The sequence below is a fragment of the Solanum dulcamara genome, chromosome 5, assembly GCF_947179165.1.
Source record: "Solanum dulcamara chromosome 5, daSolDulc1.2, whole genome shotgun sequence".
NCBI lineage: Eukaryota > Viridiplantae > Streptophyta > Magnoliopsida > Solanales > Solanaceae > Solanum > Solanum dulcamara.
The window spans coordinates 70,466,339-70,480,833 of record NC_077241.1 but is presented as its reverse complement, the minus strand read 5'-3'; the positions used below and the strand labels follow the sequence as shown (position 1 = coordinate 70,480,833).

Genomic DNA, 14,495 nt, shown 5'->3' with positions numbered 1-14,495 from the left:
AACACTTCTTTGTGTTTGATTTCGCATAATCTTTTTTAAGATTGTTTTGATGTTTTGTGAGTATAGGAAGATTTCATAGTTGTGAGTATAGCAAAAAATGCATAATTAATCCACACGATCCCAGTTGTAAAAGTATATATGACTATTTTATGACCCCCATACAAATATTAATATTTAAAAAAGAGATTTCATCTTATTATTTAGTATGCATTTCTTCAATGTTCTATTATCTTGGGATTTAGTGAAAGTATTTTCAAGGATCAATGACCAAGTTGAGGGTGCAAAAGATCAATTGTAACGACTTTCTTTACGTACCGTGTGAAGTATTTGTAATACAGGAAAGAAATACCATTCAGATAATATCTCGAAAAGGTTGCAAAAGATCAATTGTAACTAGAAGTTAAACTTTTGCATGAGGTCCCCTTCATGATGTTTCAGGTGGAGCCAACATCAATAAAACTGTAAGCAGCAGATTTCTTTAAGCCTTTTATATGAACAATGTCCCTCAACTCTCCAGCTTCCTTCCAGCTTCCAGTAGCAACATATATGTTGGATAATGCAAGATGATACCCGACGTTCTCAGGTTCCAACGAAAACAGTATACTTGCTACTTCTTTCCCTAATTGAACATCACCATGATAATTGCAAGCACTGAGCAAAGCACCCCAGATTCCTGGATCAGGGGGGCTTGGAAGCTCGTTTATAAAATTATATGCCTCGTGCAGCCTTCCTGATCGGCCTAACATATCAACCACACAGACATGATGCTCTGTGGAACATTGAACTCCGTACTCATCAAGCATATGATTGTAATACCAGAAGCCTTGGTCAACAAGCCCTGTGTGGCTGCAAGCTGTTAATAAGTTGATAAACGTGACTTTTGATGGAGTGAGTCCTGAATCAATCATCTCATGAAAGATGCCAATTGCTTTCTCGCCATTGCTGTGGAAACCATATGCAGAAATCATTGAATTCCAAGCTGCAATAGATCTCTCTGCTGAACTCTGGAATACCTGACGAGCAATGTCTAACCTGCCACAGCTGCTATACATATCCACAAGAGCAGCTGATACAAAAGCATTTTTGTGAAAACCAGATCTGATGAGGTGTGCATGGATCTGTTTCCCATGTCTAATAATTCCAAGTTGACGACAAGCTGAAAGAATGGTAGCCATGGTGATCTCATCTGGTTCAATCTCAAGCAAACGGAAAAATTCTATTGCTTCTTTAGAATTTTTATTCTGAGCTAAAGTGGATATCATGCAGTTCCAAGAGCATAAGTTACGATGAAAGCAAAGTTTAAACACTGACCTTGCACTTTCCACATCACTCAATTTTCCATACATAGTAATGAGAGCATTCTGCACACGAATATCTTGACCAGCTGAGGTCTTTAAAGTTAGGGCATGAATTGACTTTCCTTCACATGTCAATTCAAGATTTCCACATGCTGGTATGATATTGACTAGAGTAATAGTATCATGGATGATATTTGATTTGAGTCTCATTAACTTGAAAGCATTTAAAGCTTCCCAGAAGTGGCCATTCTGTGTGCATCCCGAAATTACAGTACTCCAGCTATCCACATCAGCAGTATAAGCTATCTCCTCCAGCAATTTGAAAGAAGATACTAGATCACCACAACGAATATACATGTACATCAACGAATTTACTAAGATGATATTATTTACAAATCCCAACTTCACCTCCCACGAATGGATCAACTTTCCAAATTGAATTGAGTTGGGGGAATCACAAGCAGGAAGAATTCCCAGAAGAGTCGACAGGCTGCATTCTGAGTTCCCAGTGTGGAACTTCTTAAGCAACGACTGAGCTTCTCTACACTGGTCATTCTGGGAATACCCAGAGAGTATGATATTCCATGAAACTAGATCTTTCTTTGGCATATTTAAGAAAAGCTGCTCAGCGTCCTTGACCCTTTCGCAGTTAAAATACATATCCATGAGAGCATTCATCATCGAGAGTTCTGCTCCCATCTCTCTCCGGATGGTAAAGGCGTGAATAGCTTTCCCTTCTCTCAATAGCAAGAATTCCGCAACTAGAGGAATAATGGAAATTAATGTCACAGCATCCGGTTCTATGGTCCTAGTGTACTGCATTTCATGAAGATAATCAAATGCATCACTGACGTTTCCATTCAAAATGAATCCACTTATCATTGAATTCCATGTTACTATATCCCTATACTCCATTCTATTAAAGACATATTCACCAGCAGCAATGTCCCCAGATTGGGAATACAATGAAATGAGAGAATTTTCCACTGAAAGGTGGCATCTGTCTTCATATCCTAGCTTTATACCCCATCCATGAATAGCCTGACCACAACCAAACTCATCTAAACATGCAGAAGCAGCAATAGCACAAGAGAGACTCACACTATCAGCACCCTTTTCCAAATTACCCACATGTTTGAAGTACAACAAAGACTTCTCAGGATGACCATTATAAAGACAGCCACTAATAACTGAATTCCAGGAAACAACATCTTTACATTCTATTTCGAGAAACACACACTCCGATGAGCTCAAATTACTACATTTTGCATAAAAATCAATCAGGGCATTTCCTAAAATTGACTCCGAAAGCATTCCCATTTTCATACTTAAACAATGAACAACCAATCCCTTTCTCAAATCTCTCATTTTAGACAATGCAGAAATGACAATAACAAGCGTGGCAGAATCAAACTGCTTTCCTTCATTCACCATTTCAGCAAAGAATTTCACTGCAAATCCAAAAAAATTGTTCTTTACGCATGCTGTCATGATAGCATTCCAGGTAACCACATCTTTATTGATAATTTCAGCAAAGAGTGTCAATGAAGAGCTAAAATTCTTGGTTTTTGAGTAGATAATGAGGAGAGTGGTGACAGTGGGCAAATAAGCAAGCATGCCTACTTTAAGCTTTAAGCCATGTACTTGTGAAACACTTAAGATATCAGGCTTTTCTTTAACCATGTTAACAAGTTCAAAGATCTCATGCCCTTTGCCATTCTTGAAATCTTGAATTCTTCTTTGAGGCATTTTGTCAAGCAATTGGTGGGTGGCAGGGGAAGTGTAAGCACAAAGTTGAACTTTCCCATATGTAATAAAAAAGTGATCAATGGGGAAAAGGGTATGAGTGAAAAGGGGTTTTCGGTAACGAATAGGAGAAGAGAACTGCAAAGGTTGAGAGATTTTGTTTGGCAGTGATGGGAAGAAGAAAAGAGGTTTATATCCATAGTTGGAAAGCTTTTTCATGTTATGTCCATTTCAGTTTCTCAAGAGATGTTCTTTACAAATTGTAAACTTATCATGTTGCTTGCTGGCTACTAATAACTGCAGTTGGTTTTTTGTTGAGTTTTTAACAATGTATTCTAGGTTCATGCTTGGTTTTGCTATTTTGTAGGGATTCTTCCTTTACTCTTGTTTGTCATGGTTTTGAACAGTTTATTTGTTTCCACTTTTAACCCCTCTTCATCAGAAGTTGACTGCTATCAAACTCATCAATGATAACCGTTTGGTTGGCTGCCATCTTTACTCAAATCAAAATTATACACTTTCATTATTTTGTACTTTTCTAATGCTGGAACAATCAAAATTTTCTGCTTGTACATAAAAAAGCACATATGTTCTATCCTAATGAAGGACTAATCCTTCATACCAACTCTACAGATTCAAAAGTACATTTCTCTATGAAACAATGGTACATCCCTCTTGAATTGCAAGGTGTTATAGAGACACTGGAGTAGGATTTCTTTTCACACTTCTCTGAGGGTAATGGAGTCCAATGCCTCACCAAGGCGGATGGTCGTCGTTTGTAGAGTTGGGAGGTACTGCTTTCCAACCAGGTTTCTCATCCCAATACATATCATAGTATATGTGACCTGGTGTGTGATTCTCCACGCAACACCAAATGCCTACATACCTCTTGACACGAAACCTGAATCGTTCTTCCCTTGTCTGATACAAAATGAGCACAGTTCTCCGTTTTAGTTCATCAAAATACTATACATAGAGAACGAATGTGAGGGAGAGAATTGCAGGAAGGAGGAGCAGACTGAGGGGATATTACCTTGTCCGTAAAACGATCAAAGGCATCTTGCATTGATGAGAACTGGATTACTTTCACATCCTCAAACTTGGAGAATGCGGTCTTCAACTGTTTATAATAAACCAAAAGTTTAGAAGTCAAATACTATTTCTATTTCATGGCAATGAGCTCATTAAGACTCAAAGTTTTAAAAGACGATTATTTCTATCCTTTTTTTTCTACACCTCCCCTCCCCCTCCCCCTGTCCAAATCCTTTTTTCTGAGTAAAAATGGATGAGGGGTCTAGCGAGGGGCAAAGTAAAGGGAATGGAAAAGGAAATGCTAGGTGAGAATTGAATCGTTGGCTATCTAAGGAGGGTGAAAAGATGGCGGCCACTTAACCAAATGAAATTCCTGGCTGTTACTATTCTCACTCTCTAAGCTTCAGCTATTACTCTTGTTATACTCTAGTAGACATGTTTCATTTTTATGGTGCTAGTACTTGGTTTTGAGCCACGGTAAATATATAACCATCACCAGCTAATGCCATTGTCCAATTTCTCTATATACACGAGCACCTTAAATGTTCAGTCTATACATAATTTTGTTGAGAAATTCCAAAAAGTTCAGGTTTCATGAGAAGGAACAAATTATGACGTCAACTTGTAAGTCCTGTTGTCAAATACTTTGTTAAGTTCCTCTTCTTGCCAATAGAAGTAATTGTTCCAGATAAGAAACCAGAATTACTGAGACAAGGGAGAGGGGGCTTTAGGGGATGGAGTTCGTCAGGTCATAGATTAAAGGAAAGAGAAAAATCAGAATTACCGTTTCTTCTGTACTATGTTTGGGAAGCTTGAGAACCCCACTTTGACTTGTACTATTAACCTGACAGCCCGGTGACCCTTCTTGGCAGAGATGCACATTAAGCCATGACTTTTTCACCTGAAGAATAACAAGAGAGAAGTAATCTGTGAATTATTTCGTGTAAGCTCTAAGAGTAATCAAGGTATGAAGCTAATGGAACACCTCTTCTGGCATTGATGGATTCTCAAATAATGAGTACTCCCTAATACTGATACCAGGTCCAAATTCATCATTTGCCATTTCCTTCAACATTACATTAATCTGTACAAATAGAAATCAAGGTGAGAAACTCCAAGCAGCAGCAGTGTTGACAAAGGCGAAACACTTTAAAAAGCACTCCAAGTCCATTAGGACTGTAAGCACAAAGCGTAGTGGAAGTATGGGCTTTGGTAAAAAGAGACACAATGAAGAAATAAATATGACGCAAGAAAAAATAACAGATTCATTCATAATGGTTTCCTTAATAATGTTTAGTAGTGCTTGATTCAAGATATAACTCAAGGGCAATGAGGCACATGTTAGTGCCTTGCCTACACTAAAGCACAGCTTACGTGAGGCGAAGCACCTCCACTGAGCATTTCTGAGCTTCAACGCTTAAGAGCTCCTTAAATGAGCCTATGACAAGACTGACCAGCAGGGAGATTCATCAGCATCTATCTCATCTTTGACATTTTGATAACTTCTTAGCAGTGAATTAGCTACAAAGAAGTGCACAGCAAAGGGAAACTGCATTCTCCTTTAGCAATAGTAAGCTCTAGAAAAGACAATGAACCTTCATTAACCTTTAGTCGATGTTGGTCGGACTCTTCAAAAATGGCAATAGGTGAGTGTCAGATTCTCCAAAAGTAGTGTATTTTTGGATAATCCGACACGGGTGCGGCATCGAAAGTGAAGAGTTCGCGCACCTTAGCCTTTAGTTATTTTGGCAGATTCTAAATATTGGTCAAAGAAGATATGATTTGCTAATCTCTGACAAAACTATTTTACAGTATCCATGAAATTGAACCAATAGAAACTTAAATAGTCCTAGAGAGAAACTGATTACATTCATGATTTTCTGAACTATTGACATGTTTGCTTTACTCAATGGAGAACAACCAAACGGACCTTTAACTTCTAATTATCAAGACAAGAGTATTAAAACTCCACATTCACATCTCAGAGTGATCGCATACATAAAAAAGACTACAAAAGCAATTCATTGGCCATTGCACAGAACAGTTTTTCATCTTAGTTATTTCTTTGCTGTAGTCACTATTTTCTTGTCATGGGGTGAGTACCTCTACTAAATATTACCACTTTAAAAAATGAAATGTATACCTCAAAAACATGATCCAGAGGACAAACAAAAGGTGGCCTTGTCAAAGAACCTGGAAGAATACCAGGATGTCCAAACCACAACCTATCCAACCTGCACCATAGTGGCGGCATCACCTAAAATCACAAAGAACAACATAAATCACGGGGTATGCTTCTGGGGTATTAACCAGCCGAAGTGGTTAAGGGAACAAGGACTCCGGATCATGTCAAAATGAATCGAAAATTCTTCTGCCATGCTTATTACACAAAAGAGCGGGGAAGTGTGGCAAACATATTGTAATTTATTTTGTGAAGTATCCATAGAAAAGACAATCTTTTATCTTCTCGTCTTATAGCTCACTATACATGGCAGAGATGCAGAGTTCACAAAATATATGAACCATGTGAGATAATAAGTAAATGATCAAGGTAATATCTCACCAAGGTACGATTCAGCACTGAAGCAACAGCAAGCGCAGTCCTTATTTGTTTCATCTAAGGAATAATAATTCTATAAGTATACTTAAAAAGGTGCGTAAAATAATAAATAAACCAGTAGAACAGGGTTGGCTACTGCTTACCTGATAATTAATAAGAGTGAAGTGTGTCTCTATGGTATGCTCTCCATCCAGTAGCAAGTTTTTGGGGATTGACGGCTTAAAAGTCAAAAGTCCTCCTGCACGAAGGATTAATTAACACACACCAAAGTATACTTATTTATTAAAGAAAAAAAAGAATAATTACACCAAATTCATTGCAAGTAAAATTTATTATGAAGCAGGATATATTTCCGATAAAGTCTGATCTCGATCTAGTTAAATACGATTTTAGACACAATTGCGCTGTTCAACATTAAGGGGCAAAATTTTTATGGAAGTTCACTTGTCCAAGCTTCATTTTAAGATTGGATAGTGTATCAACTTCTAAGCCAATAAAATCCGGATTCTTGATCAAATTTTGCATAAAACTAAAGAGAAGTAGCGCTTTTGTCGATCAAAATATGTTGTATTTTACTGAAGTTGAAAAAATATAATATGGGTCTAAGATAAACTTAATTGGAACAGCATGGTAAGTGAGGATTCATAGCCGACCCCAACTTGCTTGGGATTGAGGTATAGTTGTAGAAAAGAATAAAGATATAACTGCAGCTGTCTTGATAGATAACAACTAAAAAGTTGTGTTGGTTCATGTGTTTTGACAATATCCTTCATCTTGAAGTGGTTGTTGGATCCGTAAGGGATTTATGGACCACTTCACTTTTTCTTCAAGTTACAATAGTTAGAATATCCAATAAGCAGGCAAATATGATGCAAAAGCAAAACAGAGATATCCGAGGGAGACTTGCAACTTTCTTGCTTAGAAAGGAAGAAAAATGTGAATGCTGAGCCACTGGGCGAAATACTTCTTCTTCTTTTTCTTTTTAAAAAAGATGGAGAATAGAATACTATAAGGGTAAAGCAGGAGAAACCTGGTGGATTATAGTATTCAGGTGGATCATAAAACACCATGGCTTCACGTAATCGGTGACGCTTTCCTTCTGTTCCAGCATACTGGAATGTTGTATGTACAGCATAAGCCTCCAATCTTAGATGTTGAAACATAGCCTGCAACAGCAAAAGGGGCATAAGAAAACATTCTGCAGTGACTACAGTGAAAATTCAGGAGTAATCCAGCTAGTTCTGAGATAAATTAAGGAAGATCAACATTTTCACCAAGCAAGAAAACAGGAATTTGATATCAGGATGACAAAAGTTGAGAAAAGAAATAAAGCCTCCAAAGTGAGGAATTACCTGGACGAAATAGGTATGCCCACTGCAAAAAATACTTGCCGGGAGAAGACCAAGCTTGAGATTTCCATCATAAGCATAGACGAGCCCACTGTCTTCATCAACAGAAGGTCCCAACTGTCTGCGCACAAGTTCATTGAAACCATTCTGATCCCATATCTTGTCGTCGGCTAAAATCATTTCTTTCCATTCTTTGGCCAGTTTCTTTGCGGACTCAGTAGCCCGCCAGTGGAAGATTCCAATATTATAAGCAGCTCCAACTATGCAAGGAAGAGATAAAGTTTTTATTTAACAAAATGACTGATGAAGATGTCCTAATGAATAAGGGAAAACCAATAGGTACGCAAACCACAGATATATAAAACAACTAATGACAATTTAATGATCCATCAACTATAACAGTAACTATGATGTGCTCAGGAGAAGTAATGTATCTGCAAACTGCAGAGATCAGTTAACACCTGAAGTTAATCATACTAAGATTTTTTGCGTAGGAGTTCAATTCTCTTATATTTTATAGAAAGGAGTACGATTCACTAACTCCATGCATATGGCTTCAGCTAACCAATAGACTTCTCCACAGACAAATAAATAAATTGACAGGTTAGAAGAAAGACAAAAAGAGAGCATAAAGTAGGAGGATGATAAGGCCTCCCAAAAAATGCTTAGAGAGAAATGTAGTCCTCCCTTAAATTGTGTGGACAAAAATTAAGATTGACACTAAGGGTATGCATCTCTCCATGTACTTAACAAATTTGTCCAAGCCCACTAAAGCTTATAGCCTTCACTTTCAAGATTTAGGGAACCATCTTAGAACTCTGATCTTTGCATGTAGTTTCATATAAAGACCGATGTACGTCATTCCATTCAGATACACATGATAGTACATTTCTAGAATCTCAAAGCCACAACTTGAAAACAAACAATGTAATCTAAGCATCTCAGGCAACTATAATTTCTTGTGCATTTTGATCATTATAATCTGTTGTGATGGATAAAGTGGAGCATAAGACATATCAGAGTTTCACAGTGAAGCCTTGTAAGATCCAGAGATCAACATAAGTCAGAACACATTCAGATTTCAAGAGACTATTTGCACTCAGCAAGACTAATTACCTATATACACCCTATCACTAAATGAATAGGACAGTGAATTTCACTGGATATCAAAAGCAAAAGAACCGTCTTCCACAACAATTTTTTAAAAAGGAAGCATGCTGCTGCTTCATTTAGACATCAAACAGTACAACAACAACAACAACCCAGTGAAATCCCACAACATGGGGTTAGACATCAAACAGTATTGAATGCAATATCACTGATGCTCAAACACTTATCTTTCACAGCTAATAAGATATGAATCACATACTAATAATCTGCTGTAAAATGCCCGTGCTTTAGATTTCACTCAATGTAATAGCAATGAAGAGGAGAAGGCCTGGACATTAAGTAAGATCACACTTTAAACAAAAATAGAACACAGATGTTCTCCATCACAAGTAACACCCACGTGATAAGCGAGTTCTATTAAACCCAAAATCTGACTTTAAGCCAAGAGCGAATTCTTGGTACTAACCCTGCCTCCTATATAACAAATATAGAAGTTACTGATATGAAAGGATGACATAAGAATAATCTGAAGTTATATGGTAATTCACCATCCTGTGAAAAACATTGTTTCCATCAAAGCATTACCTTGTCGCCACAGGTCCAATCTGTCATCGGTAACTGTTGGTACAACTTGATCGGTAGAGGTCAATACATCTGCTTCAGGGAAACGTGCTATATAAGGAAGAGGGTTCTGTTCATTGAACATAGCATGCAGAATTTGGCATTAGAATTAGCAAGGTGAAGATAAAGTAACACAAGAATTACACTTACCAAAAGAACAAAAAAAATAAAAATAAAAAGAACGTGAAACAAGAATTCTCTAAAGAACCTAGAGATAGATAGTGACTATGCAGTCAACAATTTAACAACAAGAAAATATGAAAGGATGCAACAATAGGAGAACACTTGAGAAATTAGTGAACGAAAAAAATAGAGAAGATATTAACATCTTTAAGGATAACAAGTAGCCGAAGTTAAAGTCCAGAGTCAATAAAGGTTCTGGTACATGGACCCAGAAACTCCAAATTATCCCCTGACACCACATTACACCAGCATCCATGTTAACTGGAGAAGTGCTAGACATGCCACCAAGAAAGCAATAACAAGCAAAGAATCAATATATTTGCATACAATTCTATACCCATATAGGAACGTCCGCTGCTGCAGGAGGCATGCTCAAGAAAGAGCGAATATCTTGTCTTGTAAAATTTGAGGTCTCATTTAAACAATAGAGTTCCTAATACAGCTTGTCTGATCTAGCCTAACTTTACCAAGTTATAAATCTATTAGATGATAGAGATAATTTGTTCGCATTTACAAAGCTTTACAGTGTTCAATGTTTTATATATTCTTACTTCATCTGGAGGGTTCATAGAGTTACAACTAAAATACTGATGAGTTCTTTCGAATTGATCTGCTCAAATCTTCATACATTAAAGGAAAGGTGGTACATTCAACGGTATCCGTGTTCTTTTCTAATTAAATGGTGGAGACTTTATTTCTTTCATTGATATATTATGGTAGAGTATTATCAGGTGATCTGCATGAATATTAGGTTTTCATCTTGATTTCATATGGTGCCTGAGGCAATGCAATGTTCATGTTTCACTTAATTATATTCAGATCAACTCTTTTACTTCTTTTTCTGCTTCTTGTCCCACTCTTGGTCTTTGCAAGACAAGGGAGTGAATGAAATCCTGGCATTTTGAACCCAAAAATATTCTTTTTTTTTATTCACCTGCCTTGAAATCTTCAAAGTGAAGTACTAACCCCATCAACTTAACCAATTAACAACTCATAATAAGACCTACAGTTTTAATAATCCAGAAGTTCTCAAATATCAGCTAGTTTCCAAAAGACGGGTGAGTAGATAAGAAAAGCATTTACCTTTATTCACACCAATGAACTAGTCATAAAGAATCCTAAATTTGCTATCACTCACCAGAAATTCTCAAAAATCAGCTGGTTTCAAAAGACAAGGAGTAGATAGACAAATCATACCTTTAACCACACCATATCTGTATCACACATTAGGAGTTCAAAGCCAAAAGGTAAGATAGAATCTATGAGTACAACTTTCTCTCTCCCCATTTTGTGAAATGTTGGTGAACCCCATCCAACATCTATAGTGCTCATATGGCTACCCATATCAAAAGCTGGTACTCCTTTCCAATAAAGCGCCTCTAGTAGCTTTGTGTCCATTGCACCTGACAATTACAAACTTGGTGGTTTTTTCAGTATTCAACTAAACAAATATCACCCTATATACCAACAAGAAAAAACTTATTAAAAGATAAACATATGTATCACTTACCGACGAGAAGGTTTTCAACACCCATATCTGTCAAATGTTTAACCCACGTCAAGATAAAATCCATGAAAGCATAGTTACCAAAGGTCACAACTACAATATTGTCTATAACTCTTTTCTGAACCAGTTCTTTTGATAATTTGAAAGTTTCTAAATCTGGCATCTTTGAACCCGCAGGGGGAACTGTCCAAGTTGGCTTCAATAATTTGCTTTGAAGCTGGGGTTCCACTGCTGTTGAATCACCACCTGCTTGTCGATGAGAAAAATTTGATGCTTGAATTGAAGGTTCTGCTTTTGCATCTGCAAAAGAAATGCATTGCTTTGATTTTCTTTTGTACAGTATAAAGAAAAAAATTAGGCCAAGGACAGGAAAAAGAAGGAAATATAGATTAAAACTCGTTTTAAACATATCTCACACAGCCGAAATACACACATGTAGACGGAAGGTAAATGGAAGACAACAGAAAACTTTAGGCATTTGAGGCGTTTATTATCTCTTGTTGGCTTCTGAAGAAAATGATTCTCCAGATACCACAGTCATATGACTGGCAGTAACCTGTCCTATAAATTCTAACAATACACTTCAAAATTAATCAAATAAGCAAGCATTCTAGCACCGTTGTAAAAAAGCAGATGATGGCTGAACGACAATCAGCACTAGAGAACCGCAATTCAAAGCAAGCCTAATATAAAGTAAGGAATGAAATAGTCAAACCAATTGGATCCAAATATATACAAATTTGGAATCTATTGCCGATAACTTTCTCCATGCATCATCTCATAAGAGTTCCAAATGAAGTGATTTTGTAAGGCTGTATACGAGAAGTCATGCATCAATTATACGATACAAATTTAGTACTTGGAAACTAATAAAATCCATCTGCACGCCAATGCTGTATTTGGATAGGAGGAAGAGGAGGAAGAGCTGGGGAATGGAAGCAGAAGTAGCAGGTGCAGGTCATTTCCTCGGATGCTAAAGCATTAAAAATAAGAAGGCCGAGTAACCTTCCACCTCAATTTCTATAATCTGTCCAGAGCTAAATGGAAGGAGGATGTATCTTACTCTTATTCCCTTCCAGACATACCAAAAACCTTAAGTAATCATCAATACTTCATCTAGGGGAAATAAATCAATTACTCACTCTCTTTGCACTCCCCCTCCCATTATAGGGACCAAACAGTGTTGGAAGTCAAATTGATGAGTCAGACTGTGACTTCAATGTTTGCATTTCCATACCCAAGTCCAACTAGTATGACAAAAAAGCCAACGCCAAATTAAGTTATGTTAAAAAATGAACCAACTAATTAGTGAAACAGTGACATAAATCAGTCACCAGAAAGCTCAATCTTTAAGCGCCAAAAGCTGCTTGGATACAGAATTCTATCCAAGCCAATACGTTTTCCTTCCAATACAAACACTGTCATGATGTTCCATTTGTTGATCCAACATTGCGTCCAGTTCTTCCTTTATATTTTTTCATATTCAGCTCCCTAAGTGCCAATAATTTGTTGTCGTACTTCATGATATTGGAAACCTCAAAGGACTAGTTCTCTTCAACATTCTACCTTCTCTAACTATCTTCATACAAAAAAAAGACAAACCAGGGAAGGAGAATGTATTTCAGTGTGCCATAAAACTCTGCAAATAAATAAATCTTTAATTTTCCATCTTTAAACTGACATTCTCTGAACCTTTGAGGCTGTGTTAAGAACATGAACTATCCACTTCATGAATTTAAGACTCAAAGTAACTCTCTTAAACAGGTTCTTACTATGTTTGACCCAGTCGAACCAGATTCCAGACCTTAAAATTGTTCTTGTGATTCCATAAGATTTGAACTCTTAGTTAAAATAAATATCATCTTCCCCCGTGTTTAGTGTAGCTAACTTTCCGAACAATCACTGATTAATGATCGACGAGAAACTACAAAATAACACTCTTTTTCCCAAGACATAAACAGGTGTACAAACAAATTACATAAATCATTACTAGATTAAAAAATCAGTGTAAAAATGCAAACATTTTTTTCACTCTATACACTCCAGTCTATTTCTTTCTTTTGAGATGAGATTCTATCAGAAAAAGCCTTTCTACCCCACAAAGGTATAGCCGTAAGTATGTTGTTATATACCCCTGTAGACAAATACAAACATACAAGTATCGTAGAAAATCCAAATGCAGATATCTATAAACCTCAGAATCTTATAAAGTAGAAGAGAATAATCAGTCTCAAGAGAAAAGAACATCTAATTAACAAAAGTCAATGAACCACTACTTTGGAAAAAAAAACAGCCCGGTGCACTGAGGTATCGCTATGCACAGAGCACAGGGTTCGAGGAAGGACCATACGACAAATTGGGTCTATGTACACATTCTTACCCTACATTTCTCGAACCACTACAGGAATAAGAAACAAAAATCTGAACTTTTTTGGGTATATATATATATAGAGAGAGAGAGACATAAGTGAAGTAAATTAGAAATGGGTACCTGAAGAAGAAGTGGAAGGAGCAATGGAAAGAGAAAATGTGGAATTAGGAGAAGAGTAAATGGCGGAAAATACATAAACCGAAGAGAAAACTATTCCGATCAAGACTGTAGCATAGATCGTCAAGAACAATGGCTTGGAATTCGCCATTTCCTTAAATGGATTCTCCCAAGCCATCTTTAAATCCTGTAAATCCTCCAAATCTATTCCATTCAGATGAGAAAACAGAGCAACTAATTTAGTGTATCTTTTTAGTAATTTAGTGTAGCAGCCATCAAAGCTGGTGAAAAGTCAACCGCCATCAAAGCTGTCTGAAATCGAAATATGTGAAGGAAGATTGATTAATTAAGTAGTGAATAATTGGATTAAGTTGAAATCGTGCTGCAAGTGGAGTAACTACTTTGGATCGCACAACATCGCTTGTGGGCTACAGATGTAAAAAAATAAATATATTATTAAAAGCGTACCTCAAATAGTAGATTGCTGGAATTTTTCTATATTTTGATTATTATAGTCGATAAAAAATTAACATATTTTTATATTTAATAATAATTTAATTTTAAAATTTTTATTTTATTTTTAATAAAATTATTTATTACT

At 36.6% G+C, this 14,495-nt stretch overlaps 2 protein-coding genes across 2 annotated transcripts; both read right to left on the bottom strand.

The window, feature by feature from the left end:
* Nucleotides 1–235: 235 nt before the first annotated feature.
* LOC129889550 (pentatricopeptide repeat-containing protein At4g19220, mitochondrial) lies at nt 236–3,432 on the bottom strand. Its single transcript, XM_055964906.1, has one exon. It carries the CDS (start codon nt 3,261–3,263, stop codon nt 435–437), a length of 2,829 nt encoding a protein of 942 aa, XP_055820881.1. The 5' UTR covers nt 3,264–3,432; the 3' UTR covers nt 236–434.
* A 76-nt stretch (nt 3,433–3,508) lies between these two features.
* Nucleotides 3,509–14,260, bottom strand: LOC129889551 (arabinosyltransferase XEG113). The gene is made up of 13 exons (XM_055964907.1): nt 13,898–14,260; nt 11,410–11,706; nt 11,097–11,302; nt 9,681–9,786; nt 7,989–8,245; nt 7,667–7,802; nt 6,780–6,874; nt 6,640–6,693; nt 6,220–6,333; nt 5,062–5,160; nt 4,861–4,977; nt 4,078–4,164; nt 3,509–3,965 (listed from the first exon to the last, which is right to left on the bottom strand). The coding sequence occupies exons 1-13, from the start codon at nt 14,070–14,072 to the stop codon at nt 3,798–3,800; spliced, it is 1,911 nt and encodes a 636-aa protein (XP_055820882.1). The 5' UTR covers nt 14,073–14,260; the 3' UTR covers nt 3,509–3,797.
* Between the last annotated feature and the right edge of the window lie 235 nt (nt 14,261–14,495).

What these genes read in the sequence shown, in the direction of transcription:
- LOC129889550 (XM_055964906.1), bottom strand. Translation starts at nt 3,263, where the DNA reads ATGAAAAAGCTTTCCAACTATGGATATAAACCTCTTTTCTTCTTCCCA.
- LOC129889551 (XM_055964907.1), bottom strand. Translation starts at nt 14,072, where the DNA reads ATGGCTTGGGAGAATCCATTTAAGGAAATGGCGAATTCCAAGCCATTG. An exon ending in ATCCATCAATGCCAGAAGAG is followed by an intron (nt 4,978 to 5,061) that starts GTGTTCCATTAG and finishes GTTATTCTTCAG; the next exon opens with GTGAAAAAGTCATGGCTTAA. An exon ending in TTGATCGTTTTACGGACAAG is followed by an intron (nt 3,966 to 4,077) that starts GTAATATCCCCT and finishes ATTTTGTATCAG; the next exon opens with ACAAGGGAAGAACGATTCAG.